We start from the raw sequence: 26,865 nt of genomic DNA on the forward strand, positions 1-26,865 counted from the left end.
TCCTGGACCGGGGCTCAAGCCCGTGTCCCCTGCATTGGCAGGTGGATTCTTAACCACGGTGCCACCAGGGAAGCCCCGTCCCTTCGCTTTTAAACTCTCCTCACTTACCCCCATGTGAACATCATCCGATTTGTGAAAATACATGAAGACAACCTGGTCTTCAGCTGTCTCTGATGCCCCCACTCCTCCCTCCATTTTCTAAATCCCAGGAAGACAGATCCAGGTGGGGAGGCCAGCAGCTTACAAAGTTGTCTTTATTGGTTTCTTACTGCCTCACAGAGTGTCAGGGTCTATCCCTCCCGGGAATATGGCATTTGAGGAGATAAATATTTATTTTGCTCCCTACTCATCAGTAGGGGGAGGTTTAATAAAAATAGTAATATAATAACAATAATAATGACTGTGATCAATAATAAAATGCCCCTATGATCCCCTAATACACAGGTGGTTGAAGCTTTGAGAAAAATGACCCCCCGCCTTTCTGCGAAGGGCCAGAGTGTGCCTGGAAACCCGTAGGGTGCCCATCTCCCACCAAGCAGCCCTTATAAATACCCCCCCATCCCATCCCTGGCTCGGAGTTATCTTCCTCCTGGACAAATTAGATGACAATGTCAGTTGGCTCTCAGAGCCCCTCCCTCTTCCCACCCCCACCGACTCCCCCCAGACAGAAGGCGCCTGTGCCTGTGCTCTCCTAGCTCCCTCTCCCTCCACCCCCTCCTCTGGCCTCTCTCTTCTCCATCGCTCCTCCTTTATCCTTCTGTCCTTCTCCTCTGGATGGCTTTCACCTCCTTCCAATCACTCTCCCCTCCTCTTGCACTTCCTTTCCTCCCCCTTGCCTCTCTCACCTCCTTCACCAACATCCTCTCCCTCCTTCTCTACCTCTTCCTCTGGATTAGAGCCTGTCTTTCCTGCCCTGACCCTGAGCAGAGACTGGGATATGCCCCAACTCAACCTCCTTGGGGGCTAGACAGTCCACAGCCACGACCCCAGACTGCTCCCAGGAACCCGGCCCCTCTCTGTCCCTCTTCTGGACTCTTGATCACAAGACTCCGGGGGCCTGGCCCTGGAAGTGACAGCTTTGGCAAAATCACCCCTGGACACTGGCGCAGAGGGGCCCCCAGGGCAGAAGGGGGCCATCCTATTCCCCATGGCTAGCACAGGCTGGGGCTGGGAGCAGAGTGAAGGGCGGGATGAGGGCTGGGAGTCAGATCCCGCCCCGGCCCTGTCCTAGCAACCCAGGCCATGGCTGCCCAGGCCAGGCCTGCCCTGAGTCCGAATTTCCACACGTTCCGGACCGGCCGGAATATGGCGTTCCTCAAGCTCTTTGCTCTCTCGCATCTCTCGGTCCTGGGATTGGGGGTTGGGCCCCGCCGGAGGGTGTCAAGGGGAGCTCTCAGATTCAGGGGCCAGGGGGAGGCTCCGGGGCCGTTCTGAGACCTGGAGTGGAAACAGAAGGAAGTCAGGGTAGAAGGAGGAAGGCAGGAGACTTCCCTGGTGGCACAGTGGTTACGACTCCGCCTGCCAATGCAGGGGACATGGGTTCGAGCCCTGGTCCGGGAAGATCCTACATGCCGCGGAGCAACTAAGCTCGTGCACCACAACTAATGAGCCCGCGAGCCACAACTACTGAGCCCGTTCGCCACAACTACTGAAGCCCGTACGCCTAGAGCCCGCGCTCCGCCACAAGGGAAGCCACCGCAGTGAGAAGCCCGCGCACCACAACGAAGAGTAGCCCCCGCTCGCCACAACTAGAGAAAGCCTGCACGCAGCAACGAACACCCAACGCAGCCAAAAATAAATAAATAAATTTATAAAAAAAAAAAAAAAGAAAGAAAGAGGAAGCAGGACTCTTCCCTCACCAGGTCAGTGCCTCCCAGAGGCTTCCCCAGGACACATCCCTTGCTGCAGCAGGGCCATCGGAGGAGGTCAGATGAGAGGTGGGGTAGGGGTATGTGAGAAGAGCCTGAGGAAATCCTACTGAACTCTGGAGCCCAAACCAAAGCCCCTTTGTTCATTCACTCCATTCTACATTCAATCAACGAATAGGCTTTACTCCAAGCAGAAGACAAACTTGACCCCCACAATCAAGGAACCCAGATGAAAATCACAGCACAGCAGGATCAACAGTTAGGAGGTGGAGGGAGGAGGGCGGCAGTGACCACGTGACCAGGCAGCCAAGTGGTCTCTGGAGAAGATGACAGTGGTGCAGAGCCTTGAAGATGGCCTGGCCCTTAATCAGGTGGATGACAGGAAAGGGTATTTCAAGAGAAGCAGGGGAGACAGCAGGGGTGAGGGCTTGGAGGTGTGAAAGAACATGGTGGTCCCAGGGCTCTGAGTGGCTTGGTGCGGCTGCAGTGGGGGCGGCAGTTGGAGACGTGGCTGGAGGGGGAGTGGGAGCCTTCCCAAGTCCTTAGATCTTCCTGGTCCGCAGCCAGAGTGGACTGCTCCCTCCTCTGACCTCTCGCCCACAGGAGTTCCTAGAGCGGGAAATCCCTAGCAGTCCAGCGGCTAGGACTCCGCACTCTCACTGCTGAGGGCCTGGGTTCAATCTCTGGCAGGGGAACTAAGATCCCGCAAGCCAAGTGGCGTGGCCAAAAAAAAAAATCCAAGAGCTCCCCTGCTGTGGTGCTCTCCCCTTGTGCCAGGTACCTCCTACAGGTCTCATAACAATAACCTCATTTTACAGGCGAGGCAAGCTCAGGGAGGCTGGGCACCTCGCCCGGGGCCACACTGCTGGTACAGTCAGAGCCAAGACAGTCAGACCTCGGCTGACCTACCTCCAGGCCCCTGCTGGGACCCACTAAGGGGCGAGACAGGGGAGAGTCAGCATCTCTTAGCATCCAAGGCAGGGATGGGCTCAGCTTGTTCTCTGGCCTCAGGTCCCAGCACGAAACAGAAATGCCTGCCTTTCAACGGGGAAAGGGAGAGCCCCCACTGGCTCACCTGTATCAGGGAGGCCACGGGGCTCAGAGATCCCTGGGGGCAGGACACCGACTCGCTGGACAGAGACGTCCAAGGCTTCCTCTTCACTGCTCCAGGAGCAGGATGAGCAAGGGGACAAAAATCCAGGGTCAGGTTTGAAGGGTCCAAAGGGGATGGAAACACGGGGGAGGGATGCAGAGGTAGTGGAGGCTGTGAGGCTGTCCTTACTGTGGTCCGCGTCTCCAGCGAGGCCGTCACTGACCATGGAAGCTGGGCGCCGCGGGGCCTCGGAGAAGCTGTGGGGCCGCTGCAGGCCAGAGCTGCGGGCACCTTGGCCCTTCTCTTCCGGAGCCTGTTGGGGACAGGGTGGAAGGCTGGAACCAGGTCAAATGAACTGCGTACGGCCTGGACGCCCTGAGGTCCCGGGTCCCATGTAAGCAGAGGCCGGTGATTGGCTCAGCCTCACCAGGGAGGCTTGGGATTGGCTCCAGAGGACTCACACTCACCGGGGGCAGGTCCCTGGCGCTGGGCCTTCCGTCTGCAGGGCCCACGTGCACCAGGTGGTTGAAGTTGGTGGGGGTTGAGATGAGCTTGGAGCGCACAAAAGGGTCCTTCAGCATCTCCCTACAGGGGGAAGGGGTGAAGGGAGGGAGGCGGCGAAGGTGACACCTTCCTGCCCTCTCCGGGACAGCGAGGTTCGTGCTTCGTCCCGCCCCCAAGAGTAGGAGGTCCCGCCCAGCCACCGCAACACGCACGCGCACCTGCGCTGCTGCTGCAGCTGCTCCTCCGACACGCGGAAGAAGAAGCGGCGCTTGCTCTTGGTGCGGAACAGCTGGCGCCGGCTGTTGTCGGTGAGGTTGGGGATGTCGAACTCGTCCTTATCTGCAGGAGCAGCAGAGAGCTGGGCGGTGCTCACAAGATCCCATGGCGCCAGTCAACTGGTGCTCAGGGTCACACCCCTTCCTCCACCCCCACTCTCCCTCACCTGCCAGCAGGTTCCTGAGGTAGGTCAGGCGGACCTTCTCGGTGCCAAAGAGGAACAGGGAGCCCTCTGGGTTCAGGGGTCGCACCTGAGGCAACAGGCACAGAGGTCACGCCATACTACCCGACCACACCCCAGTCCAGCCCCAGGGATCTGAGCGGGCCCTCACCTTCTTGAGTGGCACCGTCTGGACCCATTCTGCTTTCCTCACATCAAACACATCGATGGCGTTCTCGCTCAGCACTGTCAGGTAGGGGGCTGCGTAACCTGTAGAGTGGGAAACTGTGCTGTGCAGCCCCAGGCAAGTGAGGCACCTCTCTGGGCTTGTTTCCCCCTCCCTATCACAGGGAACACCCTGTGTACTGTCACAGCACCGTAACTTCCACGCCCCACCAAAGGTCCTTCTTCTTCTCCCGGTTGCCCCACCCAACCTCCATAGCAAGTTAGAGATAACGATCAGGGAGCACTCACTCTAGCCACGCCAGCCTAGTTCTAACCATGTTGCACAGTTTTCCTCCTTTAATTCTCAAACAACTCCGGGCAGGTAGTATTATTGCCCCTAACTTAAGATGAGGGAACGGAAACCCCAGAGCTAAGTCTCACTCAGTGGTGAGTGAGCGCTGGGAATGGGCCCCCAGCAGTCTGGTCCCAACCCACAGGCCTCACCCCCAGACGGGCGATTGTTCATAAAAGGAGTGCTGTCCCTCTCTTCCAGGCTGTAGCCCATCACACCAGCTACCTGTGGACATGTGGGACTCCCCCGCTGCCCTGTCCATTCATTCATTCATTCCTCCAAACATTCATAGCCTCTGGGGTGCGCTTGCCTGGGCTGGGTACTGGATGTGATGAAGAATTCCAGGCCCCCCACACAAAGAAGGTGCAGAGAGCCAGGGCAGAGGTGTGAACAGAGGTGGGGCAGCAAGAAGGAGCAAAGGACCGATCGTGGGGGGAGGGAGGGAGTGTGAAAGCTGTAACGATAGTGACAGCAATCATGGGGGTCATCTCTGGAGGGCCTACCAGCTCTAGGCCCTGAGCTGCCACTGGGGCTGGACTCGGTTAAGAGTTTGCCAGGTACGGAAAGGAGAGTACTTCAGGCAGGGGAAGATGATCCCGTGCAAGCCACCGAGGGTGTGGTCGGGCAGGAGGACACACGCTGGCCTCCGAATCCAAGCTCAGGAGTCTGGGCAGGGCCCTGTCTTCCTCCAACGCGTGGGCTACACCGCAGGTGTCAGGCCCCACCCAGCCTGGCCCTCCAAAGGCCTCACCCCAACCCGTGGGCACTGCTGGCCACAGCAGCTCTTGGATGCGAGACTTGCGGCCGGCGCTGTCCACATAGACCCCGGCGGTGGTGAAGAGCAGCAGGAACTCACTGAGACTGAGCTCCACGGCGCCCAGGGCCTCACCCAGGCCCCCGCGGGATGGGGGCAGCTCCTCAGGCACCAGACCGGCTCCCAGCGCTAAGGGCGCAGCCTCGTTGAGCAGCGGGTAGAGGGTGAAGGCGCCAGCTGCGCCCACGCACAGCCGGTCACCCAGCAGCCCCAGGCTCTGCACAGGTGCTGGTGCCTGCAGCTCGCGGATGCGGCGCTGCCAGGGCCCCGGGCCTGGACCCAGTTGGTAGCAGAGCACCTGGCGCTTGACTGCGACACAGAGCACGGGGGTGCGGGCCTGCAGGATGCGCCCGGCTGCCAGGGCCTGGCAGCCTCGGGACTCGGGGATCTTGGCTCCTGATGCCTCCATGTTCTCCAGCTCGGCCAGGGCAAAGAGGCGCACGCTGGGGCCGCGGCCGCACAGCACGACCAGAAGGCCCGCGGTGGGGCTCACGGCCAGCCGCTGCACCCGCCGGCACTCACCCACCTGGAAGATGTCTGTGGGGTTGGCGAGGGAGAGTGTCACCGGCAGGTCGGTGAGGAGCGGGTGGGTGCCCAGCCTCCTCTGTCCCCCGGGGCTGACGCGCACCCACGCCCGCCCTGGCCCAGCCTGGTAGGTACCGTTGCTGTGCAGGTGGATCACAAACAGTCCCTCCTCAGTGCCCAGAGCAAGCCGTTTCTGGTCTGGTGGAGGGAGGGAGGGAGAGGGTCAGGGATCCAAAGGCCCATCCAGAGGCAGAAGACTGGGCAGGCTGCCTGCCCTTGCTAAGCTTAGGTTTCTCCTGAGGACACTGTCCCTGCATCACTGGACCCTTCTGTCCCAGAGTCTGGACTGGCTCTAATAGGGAAGGGCCACGGGGACAGGAGTCAGGGTGAGAGGTCCCCCACCCTGAGCTGTGGGATTTGGGGTAAGTCATGTCACCTCTCGGAGCCTTGGTTTCCCCTTATGTAAAACGGGAATAATAGTGGTTAACCTTTCTCACACAGCTGCTGTGAGGCTGTGGAGAGATGAAGCAGTGCAGGGTGAGTGTTAAGCTCACAGCAATCCCTGCTCGACAAATGCCCTCGTCCCCCGGCTCCAGACTGACACAGGGGACCTGGAGGACGCGGGCAGTGGCTCCTGTAGCCCCCGTCCTGAGGGGTTGCAGGGAGAGGTCCCAGCCCGCCGGGGCAGGGCCGCTTCGGGGCCTGGCTGCCGGGGGAGGCCAGGGAGGCTCCTCTCCTGTTCCCCAGCTGTCCGATACGGAGGCCCCACGGTGCACCAGGCTCCTGGCTGAACACAGCAGCCCCAAAGGAGACAGTGTGAGGCTCCCCCATGGTCACCTGGCTGCTGGTAAGGGTCAGGAGCGGAACCCTCCTTTATCTCTTCCTAAAGCCTCTGCTCTTTTCGCTCACTTGAGATTCTTTTAGAAAAAGCAGAAAGGAGGGTGCAGAGAAATGGAGTGGCAGAAGCCAGGCTCCCAACCCTCGGCCCAGGTCCCTCATCACACAGCTGTGCCCAGAGGAGAGGCGAGGAGGACACGTGCAGGAGAGTCCACAGCTCAGGGCTGCAGGGACCGGGCAGTGCCAGCGGCCCTAGTGACCGTGGCAGCCCGGGACTCCTCCCCCGAGCCTGCCTGGGCGACGCCCCCTCTGCGTGAGGCTCACCGATGATGGCGGCACAGAGCGCGTGGGACAGCAGCGGCAGCCCGTTGTCGTAGGCCTCCTTGAGCGTGTACACCGGCCGGGGCCTGGGCCGTGCGTCCAGCAGCAGCTGCTGCAGCTCGCCCAGCACCTGCAGCCAGCGTTCCCGCTCACCCTCGCTCTCCGCCAACAGCAGCACGGTGCACGTGGCGGGCGGCACCGTCAGCTGGGAGGCCGTCACCTGCGGGCGGGGACCCAGGCTGGGGGGCAGAGGGCCAAGAGCCAGCCATCCTTCCTCCAGGGGCTGATGCTTATTAGCACTGGCCTCGGCTTGCCCGGGGCAGTGCTAGGTGCTGTCTTGCAGCAGGTGATAAGCCAGGTGGGCTGGTCAGACAAGCATGGGGACGACTCCTCCAGAGCCGTGGGACCAGTGCCATCGGAGGGGAAGGATGGGGCATCGTGAGACCACAGGGTGGGGCCCCCTCACCCAGGCTAAGCAGTGAAAGACGACTTCCCAGAGGAAGACACATTTCTGCCGGAGCCTGGGGGATGAGTGGAGTGACCCGGAGTGCTTGAGGTGGGGGAGGGGCAGGGAGCTGGTAGGGTCAGAGATGTGGGGCCTCAAGGCTACGGTTAGGAGCACGCTGAGGGCGATGGGAAGCCGCAGAAGCGTCCTAAACGCGGCAGGACACAACCAGCTTCATATATGGAAAACTGCACTGCACGATGAAGTGTAGCTACACGGACCAGAGCGGAAGCCACTGTAGCCATCCACGTGGAGGCGAGGGGGCGAGAGGAAGCGGGCAGCCATGGAGATGGAGAAAAGTGGCTGCAGTGGGGACAGCACAGAGGCAGACAGGGGTCTGGTCCATCACCCTCCCCCGCCACCCCGAACTCACCCTAAAGATGCGGGGCAGGTCCCTGGATTGGGCGTGGATAACATCCAAGGCCAGGACAGGCGTGGCCGAGAACTGGGGGTCCCTGGGAGGTTCATGGAGCAGGTCAGTGGTCGCACGGCCCCGGCTGCCCCCTTGACCCACACATCCCCTGCCCCAAACTACCACCTGGCACCCACCTCAGATCCAGTGCCTGCAGGAGGGCCCCGCTGGCCGGGCTGAGCCTCGGGTCTGGGGCATCAAACAGCAGCAGGCGCGAGTCACTGAGGGCGGCAAACACTCGCTGCCAGCCCCGCCGGACGCCCGAGGGCCGTGGCACCTGCAGGAGAGCAGGCGTGGGAGGGCCTGCCAGGGCCCAGCCACCCACGCCCGTCTTCCTCCTCCCCCAGCGCGGGCTCACCGACAAGAAGCCCTCGTAGGCGGTGCCCGTGCCCGTTTCAGGGTGCACTCCCAGGGCCGTGTGGAGGAGGTCAGGGGGCACGGGGCAGGGTGGGGCCTGTGGGGCACAAGTCGAGTGACAGAAGTAGCCGCAAGCTGTGGGGAAAGCGGGAGCCGACGGGTGGTGTGAGGTGGGGTGCGGACAGCCCGGACCCAGGACCCTGGGCACTCCCAGCCCCAGCTCCCCTCGGCCTGGCACGGATTCCCCGTAAAATGAGAAAAGAGAAAGGAAGCGGAGCAGTGGGGAATGCTGACCGGGAGGCGCCAGTGGCCTGGGCTGAAACTGCCCGGGTGTGGCAGGCTTGGGGCCACTTCCGTTCCCTCCACCTAGGGGCTGTGGCGGGCGCGTGGGAGGCTGGTGTGCAGGGGGGTGAAGTGGGTGAGGGTCTCACCGTCACAGCCCAGGCCCTGGCGGCCCAGGCCCAGCATCAGCGAGGTGCAGCGGAGACACTTGGTGGGGGATGGGAAGCTCCGGGGGCGCAGCGTGTGTGAGCCAGGCTGGGGAGGGGGACACGCACATTACCCATGCCTGATCCTGGCCTCCGAGGGCCTCGCACTGCCCCGCGCCCCTGCCACCGTCACCAACCCGGCCACCCTGAGGTTCGTGCAAGACCAGTGCATTTGGGCCAGGTGGCAGTGTGAACTCTGAGCCCCAGCGAGCCTGTGGTCGTACTCAAAACTCATTGCCCATTTTTGGATTGGGTTGTTTGTTTTTTTGTTATTGAGCTGCATGAGCTGCTTATAAATTTTGGAGATTAATCCTCTGTCAGTTGCTTCATTTGCAAATATTTTCTCCCATTCTGAGGGTTGTCTTTTGGTCTTGTTTATGGTTTCCTTTGCTGTGCAAAAGCTTTTAAGCTTCATCAGGTCCTATTTGTTTATTTTTGTTTTTATTTCCGTTTCTCTAGGAGGTGGGTCAGAAAGGATCTTGCTGTGATTTATGTCATAGAGTGTTCTGCCTATGTTTTCCTCTAAGAGTTTGATAGAAGACCTAAATAGACATTTCTCCAAAGAAGATATACAGACTGCCAACAAACACATGAAAGAATGCTCAACATCATTAATCATTAGAGAAATGCAAATCAAAACTACAATGAGATATCATCTCACACCAGTCAGAATGGCCATCATCAAAAAATGTAGAAACAATAAATGCTGGAGAGGGTGTGGAGAAAAGGGAACCCTCTTGCACTGTTGGTGGGAATGTAAATTGATACAGCCACTGTGGAAAACAGTATGGAGGTTCCTTAAAAAACTACAAACAGAACTACCATACGACCCAGCAATCCCACTACTGGGCATATAGCCTGAGAAAACCATAATTCAAAGAGAGTCATGTACCAAAATGTTCATTGCAGCTCTATTTACAATAGCCCGGAGATGGAAACAACCTAAGTGTCCATCATCAGATGAATGGATAAAGAAGATGTGGCACATATATACAATGGAATATTACTCAGCCATAATAAGAAACGAAATTGAGCTATTAGTAATGAGATGGATAGACCTAGAGTCTGTCATACAGAGTGAAGTAAGTCAGAAAGAGAAAAACAAATACCGTATGCTAACACATATATATGGAATTTAAGAAAAAAAAATGTCATGAAGAACCTAGGGGTAAGACAGGAATAAAGACACAGACCTACTAGAGAATGGACTTGAGGATATGGGGAGGGAGAAGGGTAAGCTGTGACAAAGCGAGAGAGTGGCATGGACATTATATATACACAACCAAATGTAAGGTAGGTAGCTAGTGGGAAGCAGCCGCATAGCACAGGGAGATCAGCTCGGAGCTTTGTGACCACCTGGAGGGGTGGGATAGGGAGGGTGGGAGGGAGGGAGACGCAAGAGGGAAGAGATATGGGAACATATGTATATGTATAACTGATTCACTTTGTTATAAAGCAGAAACTAACACACCATTGTAAAGCAATCATACTCCAATAAAGATGTTAAAAAAAAAAACAAACTCATTGCCACCACCGCCAGCCCCACTGCAGTCTGCCAGCCAGAATGCACGTGGGGGGAACCCAAGCGGGTCCTTGGAAACCTGGCAGAATGGCTTGGTGCCCCCGCTCCGCCCCGCCGGGCACTGACCTTTGCAGGAGGACCTTCTGCAGGGGGTGTGGTAGCAGCAGGCGTTCTGGGGAACACACCCTGCAGGGGAGGGCGAGCAAACAGGTGAGCCATGCACAGGCAGAGGGTGGGGCCCAGGCCCCCCAACTGCGGGTCTCCTGTCGGTCCTCACCCCCAGGCGCAGGCTGCGGCGGCCCTCTGGCCTCAGCTCGGGCTCCAGCCCAGGCTTCAGGGCCTCTCCTGAGACACCGGGGTCCTTGGTGGAATCCTTCTGGGGAATGGGATGGGGGCAGAGTCAAGGTCCCTGTGTCCTCCCCTGGGACTCTGCCCCAGCCAGCCCCGCAACCGTTCTTACCTCTGAGCTCCGGAAGGACAGGAAGGGAATCAGGGAGTTTGAGGGCTTGGTGTCTGCAAACAGAGGGCATGGGTCACTGGGACCAGGGACTCCACCCTAACACTTGTCACTGAGGAAACCAGGGGCCAGGGCGGGGTCCTCAGTTTCCACCTCAGTAAAATGGGGAAATGACCACAGGCCGGGAAGTGTCGGGGGGCTGGCATACAGCAGGTGCTCAGTAAGTGCTAGCTAACAGATAGTGGGTTAGGCAGCAGAGTCTGGAACAAACTCTTGTCTCCACAGCCCGGCCAGGCTGTCGTGGGACTCCCTTGGTGACCTGGAGCAGAGGACTTGCTCTAGGACAAGGCATGCAGACGGCCACTCACCCCCCGGCCCACGGGCCCGTAGCTCCTCCCGGAGGGTAGCCAGCTCCTGCTGCAGGCCCTGGTTGTGCCTCTCGACCTCCTGCAGACGGCTGGGGAGAACCAGGCAAGAGCTCGCCACAGGCCTCCGCGTGGGTCCTGGGCCCCTCGCAGTGCCTGCCCGTGGTCTCACCTCTCAGCCCGCAGCTGGGCCTCCTGCACCTGCGTCAGCCGCTCCTGCAGGCCCTGCTTGGCCCGTATCTCGGCCTCCAGTGCTGACTGCAGCTCCAGCCTGGCCGACGCCTCCATCTTCTGCAGCCGCCGTGCCTTCCACTGGTGATCCTGGTGGCCAGGGGGAATCAACGTGAGATGCCCCGAGGGCCTGGCTACCTCAGCGGCCCTCTCCCACCACACCACCTGGCCAGGCTCAAAGCCCCAGCTCTGCCCCTGACCCAGTGTGAGTTTAGGCAAGTCCCTGATCTTCTGTGAGCTAGCGTCCCTACCCGTGGAGTGCGGCTCCTGGCACCCCTCCCCCTGGGTGTCCCTGGGGCTCACCAGCGGCCGGGCAGGGAGAGTCTGGGTGCCCACGTTCCGCAAGGACTCCAGCTCCTCGGCCATCTTGGTGGCCAGCGCCTGCAGGTAGCCTCTTGACACCTTCTCATCATTCACCCTGATTGGGAAGGGGGCTCAGGGTCAGGGGCTGCGCCCTCAGCCCAGCCTGGGCCCAGCCCCCGCCCTCAGCCCCGGGGCACCCACCAGCTGAGGATGTCGGCAATCTGGGCCTCCCAGTTGCTCTCCGTCTCCCGCTGCGCGCCCTCCAGTCTCTGCTTGCTCTGCTGCTCCCGTTCCAGCTCCTCCACCAGCTAGGGGCCCGGTAGGAAGGAGGGCTCAGCCCCCAGGGGCCCCAGTGCCCCTGAGGCCCACCTGTGTCCACCCTCGCTCACCCACTATGGCTGGCCCGCAGCCCTGGCAGCTCTGCCCACCCGGCCTGCCGGCTCCCCGCCTCTGTCCCACCTCCTGCCTGTCTCTCCGGCCCTCTGCCCGCCCTGCTCACCCGCTGCTGCTCCCGGCTCAGCTGCTGGTTCTCCTCCTGTAGCCGGCACAGAGCCTCCTCCTTCCCACGCGGCCTGCGGGCGAGGAGGACGACTCCGTGACTCCCAGCTCGGGCCCTCGCCCTGTCCCCTGCCCCGGCTGCCCAGCTCACCCGTGGCCGCGGGCCTGCTCCAGCTGCACACGCAGGGCAGCCACCTCCTGCCTCAGCTGTGCTTCCTGAGGCCTGCTGCCCTCAGGCAATCCTGTGCCGTTGGTCTCAGAGGCAGTGTGGATGGTCTGCAGGGCATGGAGAGGGGTCAGGGCAGGGGCCTGAGAAGCCATGGCCCACCCTACCCCTAGGGCCTTGCCCTGAGGACCCTGAGCGGGGCCAGGCCAAGAGAAGTACCGCTTGGCGGGGGGAAGGCACCACCTTGATCTGGGGAGGCTCCTTCTCCAGGCTTCGCTCCTGCCGTCTCTGCAGCTGCATCACCTCCTGGCTCAGGGCGGCCACCTGGGCCTGCAGCTGGGATGGGAGCAGAGGCAGTCAGTGCTGACCTTGTCCACCCAACTCTTTTTTTTTATTTTTGGCCGCTCCTCGCGGCATGTGGGCTCTTAGTTCCCCGACCAGGGATCAAACCCGCGCCCCCTGCAGTGGAAGCGCGGAGTCTTAACCACTGGACCGCCAGGGAAGTCCCCGTCCACCCCAACTCTTGGCCTTGCTCCAGACTCTCAGGCTCTGCCGACTGCAGCAGGAGTGGAGGCGTTGGACCCTTGCCCACCCTACCTGTTCCCTCGCTCAGGTCTCGGCCAGCCACAGAGGGGGTGCAAAGGCACTTGGTGTTCCCGGCACCCCGAACCGAGCTCCCCAGCCTTCCTCCAGCCACACCAGGGGTCCTGGGGGCAGGGCCCTGTTGCTGTGCCCGCCCCCCATCACTCACCTCCCTCTGGGCATCCCAGGCTTCCTCCAGCTGGGAGCTCAGGGCCTGGGTCTCGCTGGCCATGGCCACCTCTCTCTCCTGGGCCTCCTGCAGCTTCCGGAGCAGCTCCTCCTGCCACCCCTGGGCCCTGCACAGCTCCTGCTCCTGCGCCCGCAGCCCCGCCCGCACCTCGACCAGCTCCTGGGGTCCAGGTGGCGGTGGGGAGGGCAAGGCCTGGAGTCAGTGCACAGACCTCCTTAGCCTCGAACTCCGGGCCACTCAGCCACCTCCCCAAGCCCTACCTGGAGGAGCTGGTCTCTCTCCTGCTGCACGTCACTGTCCTGGCCTGGGCTACCAGCCGGGCGTCCGTCCACCTTGCTGTCCCTCAGCGTCTCTGCCAGGAATTGTCACTGAGACCCGCACATGCTGAGAGCCCAGCCTCAGCCAGGAACTCTATGTGCAGTATCTCACGGAACCCTCACCCCAGCCTGGCCCATTTTCTACATGCAGACTCAAGAGAGTTTAAGATACTTCCCTAAGATCACACAGCACGTACGTACAGAGCAGGGGCAGGACTGGAACCCAGGTTGGACTCCGGTGTGCTGGGAAAATAGCTCGGCCCCCAAGGTGAGGGTAGAGGGGAAAGAGACGGGGTGCTGGGGGGTACCTGACAGCCTGTCCTGCAGAGTCTGCACTTCCTTCCGTAGCTGCTCCAGTTCCCGAGGGTCTGAGGGGGTCGGCAGAGCCTCTGTGTTGGGGGGCACCCGCAGGTGAGGAGCTCGTTCTGCAGCGGCAGCCCCCGGGGCAGACCCACCCTGCCCAGCCCAGCCGGCTCCCCCGTACCTTGGAGCTTCCGGCTCAGCTCCACCTTCTCCTGCTCCAAACAGCGGAGCTTCCGCTCCAGGGCAGCCAACTGCTCAGAAGTGCTCTCAGGGCCCAGACTGGGGAGAGCAGGGCAAGAGTTGGCAGAGAACCACCCCCCAGCCTCCTCCACTTTTCTGCATCCAAACATTCATTCACCTAAGAAACACCCGCTATGCACCAGCTCTGTACCCAAGTCTGGGCTCTGTGCTGGGAATAAAAACAATCAAGACCAGACCCTGCCCTTAGGAGGCTCCAGGCTGTTAGTGTGGGCAGCAGCCCAGAGCAGTGGTTCCAGGGTCCCCGGGCCCTGGTTCAAGCCCCAGCCCTGGCCCTTACAAGCTGTGTGACCTTGAACATATCAGAATCTCAGTTTTCTCACAGGAAAATGCAGGTGATGCTAGGGGCTCTTCCAAGGGCGGTCAAGAGGACTCAGTGATAAGGGCCCAGGGGACCCCACGCCCAGCACACAGTGAGCGCTCTACGAGTGAGGGTCAGATGCATCCGCATCTGCTTACACGTTGCAACTCCCACTCCCCCAGGACCTCGCTGCAGTCTCAGACCAGCCCCACAATGGAACTGGGCTGAGAGCATCCTGCCCATTTTATAGGGGTACAAAGTGAGGCTCGGGGAGTGGTCCTAGGCCTCTGGCTCCAAGTCCAGTACTCGCCCAGCCAGCCGTGGAGGGTCCTGTGAGGGCCAGATGCTGGGGCAGGACCCATAGGAGGCATAGCCCCACCAGGACCTTGAGGGCATGGGGGACTGTCCGGCTGAGGGCTCGAGCACACTTCCCGAGCACCTGTCTCATGCGGATACCAGGTGGGCCACTTGGTTACTTTCCCAGGGTCCTGATGGGCTACGCTCCTGGTGTTCTCCAGGCCAGCAGACCCCAGCTTCCCACAAGGTGTGTGAGGACTAGACTCACCTGCCTGAGGTGTAGGTGAAACCCACAAATGGCAGGTGGTGGCCTAAGAAGGTCCCGTGGGAGGGTGGCGGCAGGGTCCCCTGCAGAAGGAGGAGAAGGAAAGGTACAGCTCTGTACCTGTAACAGGTACAGCTCCAGGCGGAGGCTCGAGACCCAGGAGACCCCCTGGGACTGAGTGCCGACCTCCTCCTGCTCAGGTGGGAACCTAGAGGGATAACACAGCCCCCCCACCTGCAAAAAACTACAACTCCCATAAGTCTTTGAGGTTCCGGCCTCCCAGGTGCTGCTGGGAGTTTTCCTTCTTACATGATTTCTGATTAACAGGATGACACTTGTGGTTAAAGGACCTTCACTTGGCACAACCCACCTTAGTGCAGGTGAACCAGCCCAGGTGAACCATAACTCCCACGAGTCTCTGGGGTCTGAAGGCCTCATCCCCAGCCCACCAACTGCTTTGGGAAACTTCGCGGTGCGGGGGAGGGTCCCACAGCCACTGAGATTCAAGGCAGTTTCCCCACTGCTGTGGGCCCCTCCACTCACCGGATGGTTGAGGGTGTCGTCATCCACGTCGAAGTTGGAGGTGTCCATGGGCCCGCGAAGCTCGGGGATGTAGGGGGCAGTGCTAGTCGCCAGCCGCTCCCAGTCTATGCCTTCGAAGAAGGGGTGGTTCCGGAAGTCGTCCAGCCCTCCGTGGCCCAGACGCTCCTCCTGGCGGCACAGCAGCTGGCGGATCAGGTCTTGGGCACTGGCCGGCACATCGGGCACATCTGGGGGGAACTGCAGGTGGTCCTGCAGGCCCGGGGGAGGGGTGCAGGTGAGTATCCAGAATCCCACCCTTGCCTCCGGGCATCTCCAACCTCGCAGACTCAGGAGTCCCGCTGCCTTCCCAGAACCCCAGGGCCTGGTGGCCAGACCTCATGGTTCATGATCTTGCCGTAGGTTTCCACCAGGGATTCCGCGTAGAAGGGCGTCTCCCCAAAGAGCAGCTCGTAGGCACAGACCCCCAGGGACCACCAGTCACACTGTGGGCCGTAGTGGCCCCTGCCCTCCTCCATGGCCTGCAGGATCTCAGGGGAGATGTAGTCGGGCGTCCCCACTGCCACCGACGAATCCACCTGTGGGTGGTGGTGTTAATGACGCCACGACCATGGCCTCAGGCTCGGCCCCTCACCATGGCCTTGGGTCTGGGCCTAGCACCCCAACTCCCTAGGGCTTGGCTGGCATGGTGCCCACACCTGGGCCCCAGGCCTAGCCCCTCCTTCCCCTGGGAGTCTGATGCCACCTGCACTAGGCCTGGTGACTCCTGCTCTCCTGGGAGTTCTCCCAGCCAGGTTCTCCTCTGTCCCCATCTAGGGCGGGGTCCCTTACCATGCCACTGTTGTTGAGCCGTAGGCAGGAGCCAAAGTCGGCCAAGCGGATGTGCCCATTCATGTCCAGCAGGACATTGTCTGGCTTGACGTCCCTGGGGGAGGACAGGGAGAGTGAGGGGCTTGATCTGTGCATGTGGATGTGCCTTTAGGCACATGCCTGGGTGTGCGAGTGTGTGTATGCTCACACGTGTTCCTGCATCCACATGTGAGCAGTGTGCCCACGTGTGTGGGGGGGAAGGATGGTGGCCAGGCCTCCTGGCTCCCAAGAAGGAAGCTGGTTAAGTTGGGGAGAGGGACCCATAGGACGACCCTTGGAGGCAGCTGAGCGTACCATGGGGGACACAGGAGTCAGACTCCCCCAGTGCAACCCACGGCTCGGCCACCCATTGGCTGAGTCACCGTGAGCCAGGTGCTTACCTGTGCTAAGCCCTGACTACCTCATCTGGAAAATGGAATGATAGCAGCTCCCATCACACAAGGTTTTGGGTGTGAGAATTCAAAGGTTCTGTGCATATGAAGCACCCAGCACAGCGCTTGGCACTTATGGGTCAGCTGCCCCCAGAGCTGTCAACAGGGACTGAAAGTGCAGCAGGGGCTTTGGGGACCCCACCTGTGGACGTAGCCCAGCTGATGCAGCGAGTGGATGGCCAGCACCATCTCGGCCAGGTAGAACTGGGCCAGCTCAGGCGGGAGACGGTCCTCAAAGCGGCTCAGCAGAGTGAGGAGGTCCCCCCCAGCGTAGTAGTCCATCACCAGGTACTAGAAGGTGGTGGGCAGGGGGCAAGAATCAGATGGCGGGGGGGCACCTGCCCCAGGGACCCATCTCCCACCTGCCTCACAGGGGTTCCACAGGGTTCTGGGAAGGCAAGGCTGTGTCTCCCAGAAGCTCTGGGGCAGCCAGCTCCCAGCCAAACCTCAGGCAGGAGGCTCTAGGCCTGAGCTGGTGGGGAGTGGAAGCCTTTTCGTCCCAGTAGGAGGGTCTCTCTCTTCCTGGATCAGTGCTTCTGGCCCCAAAAGCCTTCTCCTTTGTCCCTAGGTAACCCCCCTCCAGCTTTGCTGAGCATCCTCACCAGGTACTCCTCATCCTGGAAGGCGTAATGCAGAGCGGTCACCCAGCGGCTGTCCCCCTTCACCAGAACGTCCCGCTCCTCCCGGAAACAGGCCGTCTGCAACAGTTTTGGGGCACAGGGGGTAAGGGAGGAGGGTGGGATCGGAGCCCAGGAACCCCACCTTGCCAGCTCAGGGGATGGAGAAAGAGTCAGTTAAGTCTAGGAATGTGGATCAAGGTCACCTGTGTGAGCCTGAGCCTGTGCTTTATGGCTCTGGGCCTCAGTGTTATCATAAAGAAAATGGAGGGACTTCCCTGGTGGCGCAGTGGCTAAGAATCCGCCTGCTTATGCAAGGCATACGGGTTCGAGCCCTGGTCCGGGAAGATCCCACATGCCGTGGAGCGACTAAGCTCATGCGTCACAACTACTGAGCCTGCGCTCTGGAGCCCGCGAGCCACAGCTACTGAAGCCCACATGCCTAGAGCCCATGCTCCACACAAGAGAAGTCACCGCAACGAGAAGCCTGCGCACTGCAACGAGGAGTAGCCCCTGTTCGCCGCAACCAGAGAAAGCCCACGCGCAGCAATGAAGACCCAACGCAGGCAAATAAAAAAAAAAAAGGAAGAAAATGGGAACAATTCTGCTTGTTCTAAGAAAGGCTTATTGTGTGGAAGGGATAGGAAGAATACGCGCTGCTGGGGTGGCTCCTCTTCCTGTTCAGCAGCCATGCCCGGCCACTTCCCCTGCAGGTCTCGGAGGCCTGTAGCCACCCAGAGTTCCCCCAGACGCGACACTGACCTCGGCCCTCTTCAGCATCTCCCACTTGTGCAGCATTTTCATGGCAAAAATCTGGCCACTGTCCCTCTGCCTCACCACAGCGACCTGAGGCCACAGAGAGCACTGGGGTCAGTCCAGCCTGGGTGCAAACGCCCTCCTACCCACTACCCCAAGGCCCTTTGCTCACCTCCCCGAAGGCCCCTCGGCCGATCACCTTCAAGATCTCAAAGTCATCTCTCTGCAGCTGCAGCTCTTTCACCTTTGCTATGAAGGGACTGACTGAGGGCACACAAAGTGGGGCTCAGAGAGCCTGCAGGGAGGCTCTCTCTCACCTGCAGCTCCCACAAGGCCAGGGCAGGGATGACCTCCCCAGGGATGGCCTGTGGCCAAGGGGTTGACAGGAGCTGCAGCCCATTCAGCCACGATCAGGAAGCGTGGAAGGTGGGGTCCTGGCTTGGCTGACTACCTGGCCCCCCGGAATCCATGGTTCCCTGGACCCCTGTCCCCAGATTCCAGGTGGCCTCTATCCCAGGGGCTGATGGGATTTGTAGTTCTCCCCAGCCTGGGGGCTGACCATGGCTGGCCAGGTCACCCTGGAATGATGGGGATACCATTCCCACCCCCAGCTCACAGTTCTTGGCCCTTTAGCAGGACCAGGCCAGGGCCTGTCTTGGGAAACTGGACCAGCAACATTCCTTGTCCCCAGAGAGGCTTCTCTGCCACTGAGGAGCTGTGGGTCCCTCTGTAGGCACAGAGGTACCTGGCTGGAGTGAGGCCTGGGGCGGCCCCGGAGGACAGGTAGGGCATGGTTCTACGGGGCTCTGGGCGGGCAGGCTCTGTGCTCCCCGTGTGGGGCCTCCTCAGGCCGGAGGCACAGTGAGGTCTGCCCAGGTTCTCACAAGACTCAAAAACGGGCCAAAACACCTTCCCCTGGCGCCCGACGCTGGCACCTGAGGGTGTGAGTGCTCAGGATCTCCTCCAGGCCTGACCAGCCCTACGCCTCTGAGCCCTGCCTCGCTCTCTGGACCTGCATCTGGCCACGAACCTCCTCCTTAGAGTCCCTGACACTCCCAGGAGGGACATGTCCAGCCACTCCCCGGCCCTTCTAGGCCTGGAGGAGCCCCAGGCCTGCGGGAGGGAACTGGGGCCTGGAAACTTAGGGAGGTGAGGGGGCGCAGCAGGGCTTGGGGACAGCTACAGTCTGGCTCCTTGCCTCAGTTTCCCCCTGCCAGCAGGTAAACTCCCTGCCGGCTGGGCAGGTCTGTGGTTGGGACAGAGAGCTGCTCCACAGGTTTATCAGGCAGAACCCCCCCAGCATGGGTGGTGTGGAAACCTCATTACAGAAATTAATTGTCTTTTTCCTGGGTCCATGTGTGCAGCTGGGGAGGAGCAGCTGCAGGTCTGCAAGGGGGAACCCGAGGTGAGGGTGGCTACCCACCAGCCAGACAGGGGCCAAAGCCTGGGGCCTACAGCCAGGAGGACCCAGGCCCCCAGGACAGGCTGCCCAGTCCCCTTGCCGTGCTGCACAGACGGGGGCTCTGGGCAGGAGCAGGGACAAGTTGAGGCAGGAGCAGAGTGAGTCACCGCTCTGTGAGTTACCTGGGGAGATGTCAACAGACAGGCCCCCACGCTGGGGTCCAGGGCAGAGGTGCCAGAGGCAGGCAGGGAGGAGCACACGTGTGTGTGGGCATCACAGGGGGTGATGACAACATAGACACACACACATAAGGTGCAGGAGTACCGGGGAGACAGGTGGGCAGCAGAGGCAGGGGCCCTCTGACTGCCCTCACGCTAGAGGAAAGGGCTGGCACTGGGCCCAACTCACTGGCATGTCTCACAGGCCCCTAACCGTGCCAGGTTGGGCCTCGTGCTGGCCCAGATCTCAGGAGTGCCAGGAATGCTAGTCGCCCACTGGGCAAACACTCGCCTCACCCCGCCCTCCAAGCCAGGCCCCCCTGTCCTTCCCCCATGGCCTGGACAGGCGTGACCAGGGAGCCCTTGGGGTGGCACCAGTGCCCACACTGGATTCAGGGTCATCCCAGGCCAGCCACTCCCAGTGACTCAGATGAGTCAATGCCAGGAAGGGGTGCAGACCCACCTCCATCCAGCCCCCTGCCCCAGCCCTGGGGAGCAGCCCTCAGGAGGCCTGGGCAGCCGCTTGCGCACAGAGGGTCTGAGGTTGGTTCCTGTGTCGTCTTGGGTGGTCTGGTGTGCAGGGAAATGGCAGTGTGGGGTGCGGTGGGCAGGGGATGCCTGCAAGTGTGCACTACCTATGGATCTGTGAGCGGAAGGAGACAAGTGCGTATCAGATCCAGTGTGGGTGCGGGGGTCGGCAGGGTTCCTTGGGTCTCTCCAGGAGCTGCACGTGTCTCAGTGTGTCTGTGGAATGTGGGAGCCAGAGAAAGCATGTTTGTCAGTGGGTCACATGCACAGGGGTCTCCGTGTGAGAGGCTGTGTTCTCACAGGTCATGAGATGACTCCGTGTGGAGCGTGTACTGTGTACATGTGTCTGGGGTCTACCCCTGGGGCCAAGTTTCTGTGTGTGTGAGTGAGATGTGTGTGGTGCACTCGTGCCAGGTTCTGGGAGTGGGAACAAGTGTGTGTGTGAATCTGAATAAGGGTAAAGTGTGTAGGTGACTGAGAGGGCCGGGGTCTGGTGGCATGTATCAGGGCCAGTGCGGGTCGTCTGGGAAGGGGAGAAACCTGTGGGAGTGCGGCTCCCCGCGGGAGGGTCTGTGGGCGTGGAGCACGGAGGGAGAGGCTCCTGGCGCGGTGTCCCTCGGGCAACCCCCCCACGGTCCCTCCCGGGCCACTCACCCCAGCTCAGGAACTGCGCCACGTTGCGCTCCCGCCGCAGGGGGGCGCTGCTGAGCTCTTGGTGCAGCCCCAGAAGCAGATCCAGCAGGCCGTCGAGCCCCGGGCCGCCGCCGGCCTCGCCCCGCGCCAGCCGCTCCAACGCGCGCAACCGCCGCTCCATGGCTGCGGCCGGAGTCTAGAGTCGAGCCGCCCGCATGCCTGCCCGTCGGTCCGTCCGTCTGTCGGTCCGCGCGTCCTCCCCCCACCCTCCCGCCCTCCCCGCTGTCACCTTTCTCCGGAGCCGCCTGCCCGCCCTCACCTGGGCGCCGCGCCCCACCCTCCGCCCCGCCCCCCGACGGACGGGCAGGTGTGCGCCGGCCAATGGGAGACGCGACTGGAGGTGAAGGTGGGAGGGCGGAGGCGCGCGGGGGCGGGCCCAACTCCCGGCCAGGAAGTGGGGGGGCGGGCCCCGAAGAGTAACTCCTGGGCGGGGCGGAGCAAGGAAGGCGGGGTGGGTTAGGGGTAGGGGGGATGGGGGTGTGGGGGGGTGGGGATGGGGAGAGGGGGCGGGGTGGGGGAGTGGGAGGAGAGGAGGAAGGGGTGTCCCATCGCGGCCCGGACGGCCGCACTTATCTTCTCGCAGCCCCAGGCCCAGGCCCACCATGGCCCTCGCCGGCCCCTATCCTAGGTGGGGGATGCCCAGGACACTGCAGCTTCCCTCGCCCCCTGGAACAGGGGCAGCCTCTCCCTCAGCGCGGGGAGAGGGGCTGGGGACTCCCGCGGCCCCGGAGCCGGATGGGAGTTGTAGTCCGCTCCCTCCCCGGGATGCCGGCCTCTCGGCACCCCCTCCAAAAAACTGGCTAGTTTCTGATTTAATGTTGTTTGCATCGTTACAGCCGACCTGGGAGACCGGTAGGTGAGGCAGGGATGGTTACACCCATTTGTCAGATGGACACACTGAGGCTTGGGAAGGACGAAGGTGAATTGAGGGCTGAGGGTGAGGAAGCCTCGCAGCTAGACCCTGGAGTGGGGCGGGGCTGGTAATGTCACCACAGGCTTTTTAAGCCTGGGAGGCCCGCCTGGAACGTGAGGGCCAAGGAGAGGTCGAGGCTGGGTTGGAGGAGGTGGGAGAGGGGAGGGACTGACTCTGTCCAGTGATATTTCTGACTTCTGTCCAGCTGTCTTCAGCTGTGCTGGACCAGACGCCATGGGGCTGTGGGGCTGTCCAAGAGGAGGGACCAAAGGGTGGGGCATTTTAGTGGCTTCAGACAACAAATTCTTCCATTAAAAAATCTCTTTGGAGATTTGCCTCCCCCCTCAGATGGGGACCTTCTTGAGTCCGTACAGGGTTAATTTGCCAGTGTTGAGGGGGGAGGTGCTCTATGAAGTTCTGAGGAGCTGAACTGAGCGTCCCTAGCAGCACACGGGGGGCTTCCCCCAGGGTCTCCCATTTGATCTCCTCAGAGACTTGCGCTGTGGCAGCGCCCAAGGTCTGTGCGATGGGCTGTCTCACCCAAGTCAGTCAGGTGGGGGAGGGGAGTCAGGATTGAAACCCAGATCTGAGGATGCTGTCATTGCCTCTGTGTCTCCTGGCAGGGGGTGAGGGACAAGGGTCTGGATGGTGTGTTGAGCCCTCCCTGCTCTCACCTGAAGTGTTCTAGGCCCTCCTTAAGGGGGCGGGGCAGGGAAAGGGCCCACAGGAAGGGTTCCCACCCTCTGAAGCCACAGGAGGGCGCCAGAGACCAGAGGAGGGCCAGGTGCTCAGGACAGGACCAACTAGTTCCATTTCCTGGGGAGCAAAAGGTAGGGAGAGGGTCCAGGGTGGAAGATGGGCCATTCCTCCTCCGCCCCTCTTGGACACCCTGATCCCCCGCCTCCACCCTACCATGTCCCCCAGGATCAGCAGTCAAGGGCCACCTGGTGAGGCCTCTGGGTCCCAGCTCACTCCCTGTGTGACCTTTAGCCTCTCTGAATGCCAAGTTGTCAAACAAGTCCATCATCCCCTGGCCTTTCAGACTCTGCCCCCACATAGTACAGCAGAGGGAAAACGGAGCCCCAGACAGCAAGAACTGTGTCCTGCTGGGGTCTTCATGGGGCAGAGCTGCGACTGGCCCTCGGCACTCCACGCCCATCTGGTACATGATTCTATTTGGTCCTGTATTCGTTTTTTGTCACATCCTTGTTCCAAGCCTCAGTTTCCTTGTCTATAAAAGGGGGTCGGGTCAGACTCCCTACCCATTGCTTTGCAGTTGTAAGGCCAGAATGCCCCTCAAGACTCATTCTGTTCCAGCCTCGACAAGCAGCCAGTCCTCCCCTGCTGTCAGAAACAGCTCCGGCACTTGGGCCTGCTTTGCTAAGCAGATCTGTTCTCTGATCCTGTGTGTGGGGCCCTGGACCAGTGGGTGGGTGGGTGCTCCAGGGATGAGTGAGTCTGAGCAAGAGACCTCCACCATCCCCTTCTTCCCACCGCGTCCTTATTCAGACTCCTCTGGTCACTGGTCACTGCTTCCTGGAGGGCCACCTCCTCCATAACCTCTCTCCCCTCTGAGCCCCTTTGGCATTGAGGTGCTGGCATTAGCTCTCACCCAGCCCTGAGGGCAGCAGACTTGCATTCCTATGTGCTTCTTAGCATTTCAAAGTGAATGCAGATCTGTTATCTTCACAAGGGCCCTGCCAGAAGGAGGAAGTTATTATTTCCCTCCCTTATTAACAGATTAATACCTTCAGGATGGGGAGGTGGGAGGTGGGAGGTGGGTGGTGGGTAGTGCCGGCCTCAAGCTCCTTACCCAGGTTCCAGGCCTAGGCCAGTGCCTGGCAGCAGAAGGGCAGCGTGTGGCATCCAGACTCTGGGGACGGGACAGGGGAAGGCCAGACTGCGGTGGACTCGATTTATGTAGGCTTCCGAGGAAAGTCTTAGACGGTGAGAAAAGGGAACTGCCAGTTTAATGACCCAGGCCTGGCAGAAGGGAAGGACGGTTCAGATGAGGGGAGGACCCCAAAGAGGAGGCAGGTGAGAGCCCAGGGGAAAGCAGGGAAGCCAGGTTTTCTGACCCCCATAGCATAGGCCTCTGGGTCTGGGAGGGGCCCAGACACAAGGCAGGCTCCAGGGTCTGTCACATCTGTACCCACATCTTAGGCCTCCAGACCCTGGTCTGTGGCTCCCCTTTCCCCAAGGTCAAGGTTCAGCGCAGGTGGCTGAGGGTGAGCCCCTCCCAGCCCTGCCCCCCAAACCTGCTCTCAGCATATAGTCCCGCAGGGCTGACTAGAATGGCAGGCCGCCCCTGCCCTTGGCCACTGTTCCTGGCCCAGGAGCCAGAGAACAAGGAGAAGCGGCTGTGGGATCCTACAGCCCTGCCTACTGTTGAGTGACTTCTGCCTCTCTGGGTCTCTGTCTCTGTACGCAATAGAGAACTGCCCCAGCTCAGGAGTGGGCGGCAAGTGGTACAGGGAGCGGCCTGCATAGTGGCTGGAGCTTGTCTCTCTAGGAGGAGCACGTGGTTGGAGGGTCGGGAGCTCATGTAGGGTTGCACTGCTGCTCAGGCCTCCAGGTTTGGCTGAAACGTGTGTATTCCCTGGCGGTCCAGTGGTTAGGACTCCGCACTTTCACTGCCGAGGAACGAAGATCCCGCAAGCCGCGAAGAGAAGCAAAAAAAAAGTGTGTCTGCTGGGGTGGCTTGCGGGGAGGGGCTGATGCAGACGATGGGGTTGAGGGTCCCCACTCCCCACGCTAGTCCTTGGCAGCCACCCACGCCCACTCCCTGCCCACCCCAGCACACCAAGGTTGTGTCCTTTGAAAGGTCCACACTCCAGATGGGTGGACATATGGTGATTTCATCATCCTGGCTTTTCTTCCAAAAACCTCCTCTGTGCTGCTCTAACACGCCACAGGGGCTCCCAGGCTCCAGGGCCACAGCGGCTGCAGTCCCATGTGGCTTTATAATTATCAATCCCTCTGGGAGCACAGGAAGCCAGGCCCAAGCCCCCTCGGCCCCCACCCCTCTGGCCCTTGGGCGCCGCCAAGTCTGTGAGTTGCTTTAGGGAAGGGTGGGTCCTGCCTGCTTTGTTCTGGGAGTTGCGTGGGGAGCTGGGCTCCCTGCACCGACCCTCACCCGCACCCTGATCGGCCTCCCCGAGGTGCTCAGGAAAGGTGGCCACTCAAGTCGGGCATCCATGGGCCCTGCCTCTGGGAAGCAGGGGTCACTGTCTGCATCGGACATCTGAGGGGAGAGGAGAGGACGGCTGAGCCCTAGCAAGTGGCAGAGCTGGGATTCGAACTCCTGCCTGTCTGCCCTGAGGTGCTGCTTTGAATGCTGAGGGGCAGGACTGATGGGTGGGCTTCCTAACCTTGCCACAGCCTGGTGGCCTTGAGCAAGTCCTCTGACCAGCCCACGTGAGATAATAAGAGGGCACTGGGTGGGAGTCACGATTAACCCTTGGTTTATCAAAGAGCAGAAGAAATGTTTATTGCTCTCACCCGGAACCTCCAGGTGTAAAACAGAGCTGCTGTGCGGCGCCCGGAGGCAGTGGGGGGGCCCCCGTGTCCCCTGGGCCCTGGGCCCTGAGGTCCCTGGGGCTCGCAGACTTTGTGGCGCCCAAGGGCCAGCGGGGTGGGCAGACTGCCCCAAAGGTCTCTGATGCCAGGAGCGCTGGCAGCCAGGTGGAGCCCTGTCCTGACCCCAGACCAGCCTCTGAAGAGGGGGCCTTTCACCCAGGGCCCCGGCCAGCTAGGGAGCTGGGGAGGAGGCAAGGGGTGCGGGCTGGTCCCCGGGAGAGTGGTCACACCTTAGTGCACCCCACTGGCCCTCCTGAACCCCCTTATGGCCGAGAGAGGACTCCCCCACAGCCTGTAAAACCCCAACCAGGCCCCAAGCTCCGGGGCTGCACGGGGGGCAGACGCCTGCCCTCGGCCCCTCTTCCAGCCTCAGACCAGCAGTCACTTTCTGGGGCAGCCTTAGGGGGTTCACCGCCCCCTGCCACCTCATGCTGGGACATGCAGGGGTGGGGGTCCCAGAAGCACGGTCCTGTGTTCTCTTTGTGTTCTAACAGCTTCAACAAGCATCTCCCTGTCTCGGGTGACCCTGGAAATCGAGCGGCTGCCCCAAGCTTTCAGGGGCCCGGGCTGGAGTGACGGCATTTAAGCTTCAAGGTGCGTTTCTCAAACCTGAGTCTACGGCTGCAGACTTCGGGGGATGAAGTGAGCCATCAGCTTGTTTCTCCTTTGAAAGTGTATTTCCCATCAGAAGCACAGCGGAGCGCCCCATCTGGGGTTGAGCTGACCCAGGTTTGAATCTCCTCCCGTGACACTCGCTCTTCAAGCTCACCTGAGTTCTTGCCTGTGACATGGAGAGAACGCTGACCTCCTGGGTCATGAGGATCAGGTGAACCATGTGAGTGGTGCCGGGAGGGTGGGGAGCCTCTGCGGCCGTCAGACTGGACGCCCGCCACCTGGGCTAGAGCACTCCGCCTGGCCCTCAAAACCCGCAGGCAGCTGTTCACGTCCTGCCTTTTGACACAAGTGTGCCTGGAGCAGTCTCCCCCCACGACTGCACCTCAAATCTGCACCCTTCCACGGCATCGGCTCCCAATTTGTCACCCTCCCCTCTGTGGGTACGAACAGTCCATCTGCCACATCGGCTGGCCCCACCCTTTGTAGTTTTGTTGCTGGTGTTACCTGCTTGGTCCGCCTTCAAAGTACTGGCTTCTCTAAATGACCCTGGGGCCAGCACGGAGCCCACGATATACCCTATCTGCCTGACCCCTCCCAGTGCCCTGAGCCCCATGGGCGCCCACCTGTCCGTTCACAGCTAGGGCGGAGCCCAGGTTGAAGGAGAGGCTGTGAAGATCACAGGGTGGGGGGCGCCTGCTCCCCCAACCCCTGGGGGGCACAGCCTAGTCCTTAGTCATCAGAGGCTCTCCCAACTTCTTCACCCCATCCTTCCCTCAAACTATTCCTGCTCAGCCCCCATCTAGCATAAGGAAAGCGGGTCGTCAGCCCCATTTGCAGGCCTCACCCGCCAGGCTGCCCAATCTGTCTCCGCTGGAATCTCGGCCCCCGGAGTGCTCTGCCAGTGCCCCTGCAGGCACTGCGGGGAGCAGGCGCCGGGAAGAGACATCTCAGCACCAGAGGCCAGCTTCAGC

At 61.1% G+C, this 26,865-nt stretch overlaps 1 protein-coding gene across 2 annotated transcripts; it reads right to left on the reverse strand.

Annotated features, from left to right (window-relative positions):
* Positions 1-671: 671 nt before the first annotated feature.
* On the reverse strand, positions 672-20,908 carry CDC42BPG (CDC42 binding protein kinase gamma). 2 transcript variants are annotated; one of them, XM_060019197.1, is made up of 37 exons: positions 20,749-20,908; positions 18,119-18,210; positions 17,953-18,036; positions 17,176-17,271; positions 16,716-16,864; positions 16,104-16,197; positions 15,650-15,850; positions 15,276-15,524; positions 14,736-14,815; positions 13,793-13,890; positions 13,617-13,697; positions 13,252-13,343; positions 12,971-13,150; positions 12,463-12,555; positions 12,205-12,329; positions 12,055-12,127; positions 11,757-11,863; positions 11,556-11,670; positions 11,194-11,342; positions 11,025-11,113; positions 10,660-10,712; positions 10,477-10,575; positions 10,326-10,385; positions 8,621-8,726; positions 8,191-8,324; positions 7,970-8,109; positions 7,794-7,875; positions 6,919-7,135; positions 5,893-5,955; positions 5,170-5,769; positions 4,074-4,171; positions 3,908-3,992; positions 3,684-3,804; positions 3,429-3,546; positions 3,151-3,274; positions 2,944-3,029; positions 672-1,437 (listed from the first exon to the last, which is right to left on the reverse strand). In XM_060019197.1, the coding sequence occupies exons 1-37, from the start codon at positions 20,906-20,908 to the stop codon at positions 1,381-1,383; spliced, it is 4,650 nt and encodes a 1,549-aa protein (XP_059875180.1). In that variant the 3' UTR covers positions 672-1,380. The 2 variants fall into 2 exon arrangements, with proteins under 2 accessions (XP_059875180.1, XP_059875179.1); XM_060019196.1 differs by having other exon boundaries at positions 2,944-3,032.
* Positions 20,909-26,865: the final 5,957 nt, after the last annotated feature.

The sequence above is a fragment of the Delphinus delphis genome, chromosome 8, assembly GCF_949987515.2.
Source record: "Delphinus delphis chromosome 8, mDelDel1.2, whole genome shotgun sequence".
Lineage (NCBI taxonomy): Eukaryota > Metazoa > Chordata > Mammalia > Artiodactyla > Delphinidae > Delphinus > Delphinus delphis.